The 13,508-nt window shown below is 34.1% G+C and overlaps 1 protein-coding gene across 2 annotated transcripts in view; it reads left to right on the plus strand.

Moving 5' to 3' along the window:
- Positions 1 to 13,508, plus strand: part of XPR1 (xenotropic and polytropic retrovirus receptor 1) — a 201,676-nt gene that overhangs the window by 23,683 nt on the left and 164,485 nt on the right. For both annotated transcript variants that reach the window (XM_046682621.1, XM_046682622.1), the window contains exon 2: positions 1,987 to 2,038. In XM_046682621.1, the coding sequence (XP_046538577.1) occupies positions 1,987 to 2,038 (52 nt within the window). The remainder of the gene's footprint in view (positions 1 to 1,986; positions 2,039 to 13,508) is intronic.

The raw sequence follows: 13,508 nt of genomic DNA on the forward strand, positions 1-13,508 counted from the left end.
GAGATTCCCACCCCCTCACCCTCAGTTTGATAATTTGCTGGAATGACTCACAGGACTCATGAAAGTGCCATGCTTACCCTTACAGATTTATTGTAAAGAATACAACTTAACAGTCGAATGGAAGAGATGCATAGGTAATGGCGTGGGGACAGGGGTGGTGCAGAGCTTCCATGCCTTCTCCCAGCATATCAATGTGTTCATTAACCTGGAAGCTTTCTGAACCCTGACGTTTTTTGGAGCTTTTATGGAAGTTTCATTACATAGGCATGATTGATTACATCTTTGGCGCTTGGTGATTGAACTCACTCTTTAGCCACTCTCCTTTCCTCAGAGGTCTGGGAGTGGGGCTGAAAGTTTTAACCCTCTAATCACAGTAATCAGGTGGTTGGGTTTTCCTAGGTCCAACCACCATGCTGAAGCTATCTAGCCCTGCCTCCTGCCCCCCATGAGCCATCTCGTTAGTACTCAAAAGACAGTAAATCCCAAAGGTTTTTGGAGCTTTGTGCCAGGAACCTGAAACAAAGGGCAAGTATTTTTTTATTATACCACAACTGTATTACTGTATTGCCTAAAATTCTATTATAGTGAATCTTATTGAATATTTTTGGATTTAAGCATGTGTGACATCAAAATTTTTATATATACATAATTTTCCTACAAAAATTTTTTAGAAAATATAGGTTAAAATGAACAAAAATGCATTGATTTAAAATTTTTAATTTTCCTCGTTTCATTGGGAATCTTTTTTACTGTATATTGTCAGGCTTGGTTAGACAGGGAACTAACAGGTTGGTCACTAATCTAAAGTGAATGGTAAATTCACTAGGGAAGAATATAATTTACTAGATTGAATACAGAGTGGGTTACCCTGGAGGTTTATTTCTTCTTTTTTGTTTTTTATATGCTTTAATGACTCTCTGCTAGTGGTTCTGGGGAGGGCTAATTTTGTCCCCCAGGAGACATTTGGCAGTGTCTGGAGATGTTTTTGGTGGTCGCAACTTTGGAGAGGGGGGTTGCTGCTAGTATCTAGTGGGTGTCTAGATGCCAGGGATGTTATTAAAAATCCTATTATGCACGGAATAGCCCCTGACAACAAAGAATTATCTGGCCAAATGTCATTTGTACTGAGGTTGAGGAAGGCCGATTTAAGAGTGGCTAATGGTTAGATGGTATTTAAAACTTTGAAGCTATGGGACTGGATAAAGTCACCTAAGCTTATGACCAGCTCTTCAGCTCTAGAGCCTTATCCACTTAATTGATTCTCCCATTTTGATAGGTGTGGAGAAATGCTTTTCATTCCTATCTCAAAACCGCTTATTGAGAGACCAAACTGCAACCATCCAAATTACCTAAATATGATTGTTAGTTAATTTACTAGTTTGGAAAAAAGCCCCCCGAACCTGTACTATCTTTATCGTCCTGAACTCTTGTGGAGGACTTTGCAGACCTCCACTGAGAAGTATTTGTATTCAAGGTGAAAAGAATTCTGGAGATAGTCTACTCAGCAGTATGAATGTACTTAACACTACTGAACTGAAATCGTTAAGATGGTGATTTTTATGTTACGTATGTTATCACAATTAAAAAAATGTTTTTCCCAGCATTTCGTATTTTCTTATGGAGTGTTCCATTTTCTTCTTCTAGGACCATTATTCTCAGCTTCTATCACTATTTTCTTTTAGTCAAGAGAGTTTAGGATCTCTCAGGTGATTTTTTATTCTTTTCAAATGGCTTTTAATTTTTAAAGCATACAGATTAGCTTTTGTCCTAAAGATTGGACAGTACTGGATTGACATGAAAGTATAGTATTTGGGTTTTAGCTTTTTAAAAGTTATTTGAAGTATTTCACTAAGTTCTTAATTTAGGGAACCATATGTGGTCATTGTTTGGTTATTGAAAAAGAAGTAATTCAAAAGAAAAGCTTCAAATGCTTTTAGTTTAAAGATTACTCAGGATTTCATGTATTTCTTTTCTTTCTTTTAATAGGCTTTCAAGGATATGCTGTATTCAGCTCAGGACCAGGCACCTTCTGTGGAAGGTAAGATGCATTAACCCCTACATTTAGTTGCATAAAACTTCTTTCTAAGGAAAGATAATTTAAACTGCACAGTATAAAACTAATATAACCAGCCCTATTATATAGATCTTTTTTTGCTTTTTATAATATATATTATGATTACTTTGTATTTCAATTAAAATTTTTTTTTGTTTAGCTCACATTTAGTCTCTGAAGGATCTCTTAATATCCTTAAATCACCTTAGTATTGTGAATCACAGATATTGGTTTAGAGTCAAAGTTCTTATCTGTGTTGTGCCCCGCCCCCCCGCCCTGATGTAGTTTAATAACTTTCTCTCCATCCATCCATCCATCCTTCCATCCATCCTTGCTTCCTTCCATCATTCAGTGAATCATTAGTCCATAATTAGTCTGGACATCACAGCTTTTCATTTCTATTTATGCCATGTCTTTAGACTGGGACTAGTAAAACAATGGAGCATATTTACTCTGTGTGTCTGTGTGTTTTATAATCCTGTATGTGTATGCTTGTGCACAGTTTGACAGTCATAAAATGACTGACCTACAGACAGTGGTTCTCTCTCCAATTATCTTTATTGATCCTTTCTTTTCTGTTACCTCAGCTTCTGCTCACCAGCTCATTCTTTATGGGTTTAACCTTTGATAGGTTTGGAGACTTGTAAATTAAAGTTTTAGGAGTTCTTATATCAGTAAATAATTAGGAGCTAATTCAACAACTATTTCTTGAGGAAGTGTAACTTCTGAGGCTTGGTATTCTTTTAAAATTTTGCATCACATTTTTTCAGGAGAGAGGAGTGTGAAAAAGTGTATGCCAAAAATATTCTAATGTGTACAGATTTATATTTTTATGATATACCAAACTGGAATTCTATGAAGTCATTCTAGAAACAGTCTTTTGGAGGCTTATTTTTATGGCATATAACAGGTGCTGAAGTTGTTTAATAAAACTACGGATCTATAATGAAAAATCTCATTGTCTTTGATAACATAGAAATGTACATCTTTCATCTCTAACTATTCTGAATTCAAATGTGCTATCTTCAAAATCTCAAAATCTTTACCAGGGTATTGGCACTTAGATATTAGTGTTATAATATGTCACTGAATTTGGGTTACAGTATATTTTAATTTTCTAATATATAAATGAAGAGACTTAAAGATTTATCAAAATGTTTAGTTCTTTATTGGGTTGTTATCTCTTATTTTTTTTTTTTTTTAAGATTTTATTTTTTCCTTTTTCTCCCCAAAGCCCCCCGGTACATTGTTGTATATTCTTCGTTGTGGGTCCTTCTAGTTGTGGCATGTGGGACGCTGCCTCAGCGTGGTTTGATGAGCAGTGTCATGTCCGCGCCCAGGATTCGAACCAACGAAACACTGGGCCGCCTGCAGCGGAGCGCGCGAACTTAACCACTCGGCCACGGGGCCAGCCCCTGTTATCTCTTATTTTATGTGTTCTAAAGTGTACCTCCTCAAAATGTTTTAAGAATGTAAGAAAAATGAAATTACATGGAAGTTAAACTGATTCTCTCACCTTGTGTAACTTGCTTTAATGTATTTTTTTTTAGTTTTATTGTCAGATTGACCTACTTTAATTTTTTTTAAGTTTTACCATCTGATTTGTAACAAACATACTCTGAGATATGTTGTAAGTTATGATGATCTTTATTCCTCCCTCCATGCTAGATCATGTTGCTAGTAATTTTCATATACTTTTAGCAGTTACTAGAGAAAAATTGAATTCTGTGAAAGTATGCTAAAATGACAAATATTTATAGTTAAGAACTTTTCCTTTATCTTATTGCGTAGAAACATTAACTTCTTTGGACCGTGTTAGAAATAGGGAGTATTGTAGGCTGATCTTACAGAGTATGTGCTGCTTTCATACGGGAAATATTCTGCACTTGTTTGTTCTTTCTACTCTCAGATAATCAGACTAGAGCTGTGTAGTTTTTGTCTTCTTAAAATGAAATTTTCTCTTTTCAGACACTGGAGAATTGAAGGTCTTGGAAAGTGGTTTAAAGAAACATTGTATGTAGTATTGAGGTTAGAAAAAGTTATTAAAAGGACTATAATTTTGTCTCTCATTTGCTTTGTGATACTACATTAACTTACTATCTTTTATACGGTGTTAAGTTTAAATGATTATTTCTGTCATTCTTTTGTTCTTGCTGTTGAGTTTGTATCTCTAGGCTTTTATTTAGCTGTTAGCTATAAAGTAATGCAACATGAGCAGATATATCAACAAAGTCCAAAATAAGACTTTAAACTTTTAACATTTTTAAAGGGAAGAAAAGTTCAATAGACCTCCATTATTTTTTTGAATATTGTCTTTCTCTCTTTTCTTCACTCTCCTTTTTTCTACATCTGAGGTTTTAGTAGACTTAAAACCTTTGGTGCCAGTGAGAAAGTTTTCTTTTAATCTTAAAACTGTAGCATACCATAAATTGGTGGTTCTCAAATCTGCTGCACATTTAACTCAATTTACCTGTGTTTTGTTTGTTTCTTTTACAAATATTGATACTTGGTCCCCATCTCAGGCTAATTAAAATTGGATCGAGGGGTGGAACCCGGGTATTGGTAGTTTGACAGTCTCCCCAGGTGATTCTAATATTAAAGCCAAAGTTGAGAACTCCTGCCATAAATCTTAAAATAATTTTAGGTCAGTATGGTTAATGCTAACTTCTTTTACACAGTAATTAACCAGTGGGTTTATAGGCTTCTTAAGTTCATTGATAGTTTGATTACTCTGTTAGCATATGGGGAGTATTTTTTGTATGTTTATAGCATCTAGAGGACATTTATTTTTACAATGTTTATTGTATTGAATCGAATCTAAGTAATAGCTGTACTGATTATGTACATATATTAAATGGTTATAATTTAACATCATTGTTAGAATGTAAGAACATTTTTGCTGGTTTGTTACTTAAGATGAGTTATATTAAAATAAGTAGCTTTCTCATATTTCACACTACTTTAGTTTAAGATGGAGAGTGAAGATTGGTTTATTTGATAAAAGTGTATTAGATAGAAGGCATAGTATATGAAAGTTTTTGTTGATAAGAAGTTTACCACAGACACTATTTTTTATACTGTGAATTATTTTTTTCTAATTTGGTAGGACATTTTGAGATACTGCCTTTACTCTTCATTGATAAAGTGGGCTTTTTTCCCATTTGAAAGTAAACCAATCAAACAAAATAATTTTAGTGTGTTAAGAAATCAAGCAGTGTTTACTTAAAGTTGCTTTTATTACTCAAACAAATAAACATTCAGATTCATGGTTATTTTGCTTCAGTCATCTTTTGAGAGTGAATTTCATGAACTATTTTTACATTGATTCATGAAAAATAGTTCCTATTTTTATTTAAAATAAATTTCTTATGATTGTAACTGGGAAATGCTCATATTCTGAAATAATATATAAGAATATATCAATGCTTATGTAAGATTAAGAATGCTTAAAGACTTATTCAGGCATTCTTTTTTATCACTTTATATCTAATCTCCTTTGATATATATATCATGACCTACTCTGTGTAATCTCTGTTATTTTTGGTAACCATTTACATTTGGGAGTATATGACTGAGAAGATGACTTAAAATTCTGTGTTAAAGCTTATACAATGTGTTGATTTTCAAATAGTGGCATAAATAACCACACATTTTACTGTTTATTTTGTTAGCTTTTTCTGCATAAAGACTCGTAGAACAGCATGCATGACAGTAGAATAAGGGTATTAAAATGACTAGAATTGTGGATTTGTTTTTTCACGTGTTGGGGCAGACACACACTTAGAGTCCTTAGAGTCAGTCCTTCAGGGAGTAATGTTTTGAGGAATTTTTGGAAAATGATGCTGAAAACCTTTAAACTGTAACGTGTTTTTACAATTCCTGCTGTCACTGAGGTATTTGGTATTTGGGTATTTGGGACAGATTAAATTAAGCTGTAAACTAGAGGTTCCCCATGAGTGAATCAGTCACACCTTAATAATCAGGATTGTTTCGATGCAAGACAATTTATTGTAGTTATGAAAACAGAACTCTTAATCATAGTACCTGTTTGACATAGTCAAATTTGACGAAATATGACTATGTCAAATTTTCATTGATAGAGAGCAGTGGAAAATATAAATTGATGTATTTTCACCTTTTTTCTCATGCTTTTTTTGTTTCTGTTTGGTGTCTGAGTTACTTTATGGAATTAATCTACTTGGGTAAATATTCATATCTTTCTTTTGGGGGAACTTCCCCCTTCCCCAGGATACTACTGATACATATAATTTATGTACATATATATTTATGCACTATTCATATAATTTATACACTATATTAATTATTTTAGTTTTTACTCTGAATTAATTTCAAGTAAAGCTTCAAACTTTATTTTGCCATCCTCTTTTTAAAATGTAGTATCTTTTGTTTAGAAACATGAACATTTTCCATCTTATAATGGAAAAATATGAGAATCTGATAGTCAACTTAGGTCACAGAATTAAGAGATCATCGACACTTCTAATTGAAAGGGTCTTTAAAAGATTGTTTTGCCTAACCCTCGTTTTAGATTTGTGCTATCTGAGACCAAGCCAAGGTTGCGTGGCTCAGAAAAGACAATCAGGATTACTAATGCTGTATGTGACAACAAAAGGAGAATTCCAGAGACTAAACTCATATTGAAACATAAAGAGACTTTTTATATTGACTTTGCATTTTTATCCAAACGATATCTTTGGATAAAATTTTTAATTGGACATTTCCTTAGGTATCTGTATTTTATTTTATTTTATTTTTTGAAAGATTTTATTTTTTTTCCTTTTTCTCCCCAAAGCCCCCAGGTACATAGTTGTATATTCTTAGTTGTGGGTCCTTCTAGTTGTGGCATGTGGGACGCCGCCTCAGCGTGGCTCAAGATGAGCAGTGCCATGTCCACGCCCAACACTCGAACTGATGAAACCCTGGGCCTCCTGCAGCGGAGCGTGCAAGCTTAACCACTCAGCCACGGGACCGGCCCCCTGGTCTCTGTATTTTAAAAAGATTTATGAAGCATGACTTACTTTGAATAATACAGAACTGTTTGACTTGTGTCAGTTAGCTTGTATCTTTCAAGAAATCTCTTTCTACTAATTTTTTTTTATTACTCTATGTAGTTCCCAGAAGTATTGGGGAAGGTTTATAGAATTAGATAAAATATATTAGGTAACAGTAGTTACAGAGGTTAGAATAAGGGGAAAATAAAGATAGAACAGTGAGATAAAGCTCCAGTAAATTTAATTTATAGAATAGCTACCTTAAAGATCCTGGACCAGAAAAAGAACATCAGGTACAAATTAAAGAAATCTGAGTAAATCATGAACTTTCGTTAATAATGTATGATTATTGGTTTATTAATTGTGACAAATGTACCATACTCATGTAAGATGTTAATAGGGGAAACTGGGTGAGGGGTATATGGGAACTCTGGACTACCTTTGCAACTTCTCTGTAAATTTAAAACTGTTCTAAAATAAAAAGCTTATTAAAATAAATAGATGCCATAAGGTTATATGCAGTTGTCAGAATCTAATTGTAAATTCAACTGAATTTTCTGGAGTTCAGAAGATAGAGAAGAGCACGATTAATTTCAGAATTCACATAAGGCAAATTTATACCAGTTCCTCAGAAAAAGACCAGCTTTTACTAAACATGAGATTTGAAAGAAATTCTTCCTTTGGACCTTCATGAAGAGCGTTTTGTTTGGTATGGTGAGTAGTATCCCCCAAAACAATTTTACAAATAGCGTAACAGTGAGTTTCATAAGGCTACTGCTTACAATCCAAGGGTGTAATGTAAAAATGTATTATAATGACCTACAAGGTCCTAAATATTTCTAGTCTTATGTCTATGACCTCACTTGCTGCCGTTTCCCCCTTGTTCACTCGGCTTCAGTCATATTGCCTTTCTTTCTGTATCTACATCAGGCCAAGCTTGCTTTTAAATAGGACGTTTGCTCTTGCCCTGTGTCAAGAATCATTAGATCGTTCCATGGCTGTGTCCTTCAAGAGGCCATATGAATATCCCATCTTATATAGCCACTCAGTTACTTTATATTACATCATCCTGTTTTATTTATTTCTTTGCTTAGCATTTGTCGCTTTCTGATATCTTGTGTTTTTTCATTGATTTATTAATTCTCTTGAACCAATGTAAGTCCTTTTAGACCAGAGATTTTGTCTTTTTTTTTTTTTTTTTTTACTGTTTCATACCTGGTATCTAAAATATTTGCTGAGCACAGCAGTGTGTAGGAATAAAAACGAATCCTTTCCCTCAGTCTTCCTTGAAGCCAGTGTACTATTTATGGGAAAAAAAAGAGTAAATTAAGCTTAGCTTGCTTCTTTGTTTTTATTTTGGTCTTTTGATTTTTAATTTTAACTTCTCTTGATCTTTAGATGCAGAATTTTACCTCTGATTAGATTGCTAAGCGTATCATTTATTGTTGTTTTATAATGCTGACACTGTAATTTTGTAAGGTATAGTCTGAGGTGACCCATGTAGCATTTCTTTAAAACCAGTGATGATATGAGATCCCTAGTTTAAAGATTTCGTGTTTTTGTGGCATTGTATTGTCTTGATGCCAAGCATAAAGTTTCTCCTGATTGCTGAGAAATTATATTTTATAAGGTATTTAGTGACCATATAGTTTTTGTAAGACATTAAATTACGACTTCCCATGATTTTACATGTTTGGTATGCCTCCTTTCAAAGATACATAAAATAGGCATAGAGTTGAAAAATTATATATGAATTGTTGATTTTTTTCATATATGTCTACTGAGTGGAATATAGAGATTATTTGAATTAAAATGTAAAGACCTATTGACGCTTTGATTGTTTTCCTCTCACATTTTGCCTCCCTTGTTATCTTATAAAGTATTCCTTTTGCTGGGGAGTATACATAGCTAATGTTAATACTGCTCTCTGATTCACTTAGCTTAATACGGCTATCTGACTTTCTGAAATGGAGTGAACAGATAACAGCTAAGGACATAAGTCACTGGTCACTGACCACAACTAGACTAACCTCTGCTTTCTGCCATTTCTTCTTTAGTTCTCCCACTCCCTTCCCAATCTTGTGAACAGATTTTGTTGGATAATTTTTGCTTCTGTTCCCTCTGCTTATTTAACTTGGTTAGCAGATGTGTTACAGTCTCCCTAAGCTCCTTAGAATTCAGCTCTTAGTGGCGTTGAAGATGAAAGTATGCTTGTAAATTATTCATTCTGATTATACGCTCGAAAGGACAGAGTCCACTTCAGGCATCTTCTTCTACTTCACCTCTGTCCCCAGGTCTTTGTTGTTTTAACAGATGTGAGCTTGCTTTTTAGTTCTAGAGGATAGAAGACTGAATTGCATTTCTAAAATTCATGAAGTAGTTTTTGCATATATAGGATTACTGTCAAATCTATGCATTCATAATACATTACTTTTCTCATGTTATTTATAATCTTCTGTCTCCCCTTCCCCCAGTTTTCCATTTCATTATCCTGTATCACCTCTTTAAAAAATTATTTACGTGACTTTTCTGACCTGGAAATCATGTGATATTTATAATAGGGAGAGCCATATCTAATTTGCTACATTTTCAGCTGGACAGTAGCAGGAGAGTATCTTTTCTCAGTTCCACTTTTCTGTTAGTGTTATTTTGTCTAGTCATGTATTGTGGATTTTTAAAAATCCTTCTGCTTCTGGTGGGTTAATGTTGCATGATAAGACTGTGTACTAGGGACTAGTAGAGAGTTTAACCCCTAAAATGAAATGCTAGATTCATTTGTAGCTGCTGCAACCTTGTTTTGAGAGCCGTAAAAAAATGTAGATAGCTAAGAGTGGAAGTTGAGACAAGAGCCAAGGCAACAAGATAATTGTCATCTCTTCAGGAATGAAATATTTTCAGTCCTCCATTAACTTCTTATAGAAAGGATGTAAAGACCTGATTGATATTCAAAGCCATGAAATGGAGTTATTTCTGAAGGGTCTGCTTATTTCATGTTTACTCTGGAAAAGGATTGCATCTTCATTTGTATTGTGGAAGTGACAACTTCTAGATAACAAGTATTATTACCTTCAAAATAAACATGTATTCTTTAAAGATGCCACCATCCTCAAACTAGTTCACTAATAGGAAAGATGTGGTTCTGAATAGTAAATAGCATTACTATTCAAGTTGACAAAATATCTACTTCTGTTTCACAGAAAGAGAATTAAATGTAATTTAATGCTCATTGCTAGGATATCAGATGATATAAATAGGTAGTAAAATTATTGATAGAAATAATAACAGCTTTGAGTAGCATACAGGTAGGAACCTAGAAGAAATGAAGAAGAAATATTTTGAACACAATCTTGTAATCCTTTCTTTGTGACACCGAAGAGTATTTACAATATTTTTGATGTTTAAAATTTTCCTTCACTTGTAAAAATCAGTAACTTATAGAGGCACTGTATCAATTATTACACAGTGCTATTTATTTTTTTATTGTTAAGTTTGAGAGACGGTCATAAAGTAGAGAAGGGATAATTACAAAATATTAAATCATGAAACAAAAAAGGTCTAGGATTATTGGTATATATTCTACACGGTAGAGGAAAAGATAGAATACCAAAAGAGTCAATCTGGTGATTTCAGATAAAATTGCCTAAATTAGCTGTTAGAAAACTGGAACAATTGTTGAAGCTTAAAACTGGCAGAGTTTAAAGTAAGGGAAGTTCCACTTTATGCTCTTTTTTGTTTTCTTTAGGCAGGGTCCCCTTAGGTGTTTAATGAAAGAATGCCAATGAGAAAGGTAGAAAGAACCATAGAAAGTTAGGATCAGAGAGTAGTTTTCCAGCACTGAGTGAGAGTATACATCATTGAATAAAAGAACCAAGAATTCCTGACCTCAAAATGGAGAAGGTACTCTAAAAATCATTTAAATTTACAATAACTTCTAATTATTGAGGCAATCTGAGGAAGGACTAGGTAGTCAATAATTGAAAGAGTAGATAATCCCTTTTATTAGTTTTCTGTGACTGCTGTAACAATTAGCCACAAACTTGGTGGCTTAAAATAAGAGAAATTTATTCTCTCACAGTTCTGGAAGCAAGAATCTGAAATCAAGGTGTTGGCAGGGCTGCATTCCTGGAATTTGGGGAGGAGAATTTGTCTCTTCCAGCTTCTGGTGATTGCTGGCTTCTTTGGCTTGTGGCCACTTCACTTCAATCTCTCCCTTCTCCTCCATTTCTCTATTCATTTTCTGTGTATCTAAGGACATTTTTCGTTGGGTTTAAGGCCACCTAGATAATTCAGAATGGCTTCATCTCAGGATCCAAAATTATATTGCACAGACCCTTTTCCCAAATAAGATAACATCACAGAATCGGAGGATTTGACGTGGATATCTTTTGGAGGGGGTGTATTTTAAGCCTACCATATTCCTAAATGTAAATTGAAAAAATACATTGTAATGTTCTGTGTTCAAATTGTGAACCAGAGCTAGAGGTCCAAATGAAGCATTTGCTTTCACATTCTAATCTACCTGCTTTGAAAGAAGCAGTCAAATGGTGTCGAAGAAAAATTCAGCTATGACACCCAGAAAATGAAAACCTAGCTAGTAGTCAGACTTGACTGTGTAAAACTTAGTAAAGGACAGTTTATCTGCCTCTAACTGGAGTTACCTACAAATTATTCCAAACCATCCCTCTTAAGAATTTCTTTTGTATTTCCAGTATCCTTTCTTAGGGAAACCAAAAAGCAAACCCCTTTCTAGCACACAAAGTAAATGTCCCCTCCTCCACCCCAAATTTTTGTTATGGAAATTTTCAAAAACGTACAAAAGTAGATTGTGTACAGAATCCATTTACCCCCTCACCCAGCTTCAATCATTATCAATACAATACCTAATCTTGTTTCATCCTCCTTGATTATTTTGAAGCAAATTCCAGAAATTACATCATTTTATCTGTAAATGTTTCTCAAGGATAGTCTCTGCCTCCATTACCAAAATACAGTTATCACACATTAAATGTTAATAGTAATGTCTTCATATTAAATATCAGACAAGGTTTATATTTCTCTAATTACTTTATCCTTTTTAAAAAGATTTATTAGTTTGAAGAAAGACTCAAATAAGATCCATCATATGGTATGTTGTGATTGATTAATAAGTCTCTTAATTCTCCATTGTTCTATAGTGGCACCACCCAGTATGGTAGCCACTAGCCCCAGGTAGCTATTTAAATTTAAACTAATTAAAATTAAAATGAAATATTCTGATCCTCCATCACACTACCTATATATCAAATGCTCAGTAGTCACATGAGGTCAGGGGCTACCATATTGGATAGCACAGGATATGTCTCTCATCAAAGAAAGTTCTGTTGGTTAGAGCTGCTCTATATAGGTTTCCTCTCCAACTCTTTTATTTTTCTTGCGTTTTCTATTTTCCTTTTTAAAATCTTATTATTATTTTGTGGAACAAACTGGCTTGTTTGTTTTTTTTGGTCTCCCAGAGTCTAGATTTTACTGATTGTACTTCTATGGTGTACCTTAACGTGGTTTCTGTTCTCTGTATTTCCTGTAAATTTGTAGTAAATCTAGAGGCTTGATCTAATTCAGACTAAATATTATGTATGTATATATTTTCCCAAGAACACTTTATAGGTGCTAGTGTGTACTTCTGTTAGGAGGGCTATATATCATCAGATGTTTCTCTCTTTGTAATGTTACTAGCTATGGAAGATCATTGCCTAGCCCTAGATCCATGAATTCATTAAGGTTTACAAAGTGGTGATATTCTAATGCTGCTGTGTTTTATTAACCAGAATTCTATAAAAAGAAACTTCCTTCATCCACTGGTTAGCCTTAGCTACAGATTGTATAGGAAGGGTAGGGCAGTTGCCTAATTCTTTCCCTTTATTTTCTAATTTTCAAAATAATATTGGTTCTTGACATTTTTAGAGATGACCAGTGACTTTTTTTTAAGTTTCATAATGAATTAATATATTTAAACACATTTGGTGTGTTTTGGTCCAGTGTAGTTTTGGTTTTTTTTTTGGTTTTTTTTGGTGAGGAAGATAGGCCCTGAGCTAACATCTGTTGCCAGTCTTCTTTTTGCTTGAGTAAGATTGTTGCTGAGCTAACATCTGTGCCAGTCTTCCTCTATTTTGTATCTGGGACACCGCCACAGCATGGCTTGGTAAGCAGTGTGTAGGTCCACTCCTTGGATCCGAACCTGCAAACCCCGGGCTGCCAAAGCAGAGTGTGTGAACTTAACCACTATGCTACCAGGCCGGCCCCTGGTCCAGTGTAGTTTTTATCCTTATTAATGATTAAATTTTCAACTTTGGCCCAGTGAGAACCTCTTCAGGTGATTCCTTAGTCGTTTTAATATGACCCTCGTTGTAGTCGTTGATAGCTTCTTTTCTATCTGATATGATAAAATTTTCCAGACTCATCTTATA

This window comes from Equus quagga, chromosome 13 (genome assembly GCF_021613505.1).
Source record: "Equus quagga isolate Etosha38 chromosome 13, UCLA_HA_Equagga_1.0, whole genome shotgun sequence".
Taxonomy (NCBI): domain Eukaryota; kingdom Metazoa; phylum Chordata; class Mammalia; order Perissodactyla; family Equidae; genus Equus; species Equus quagga.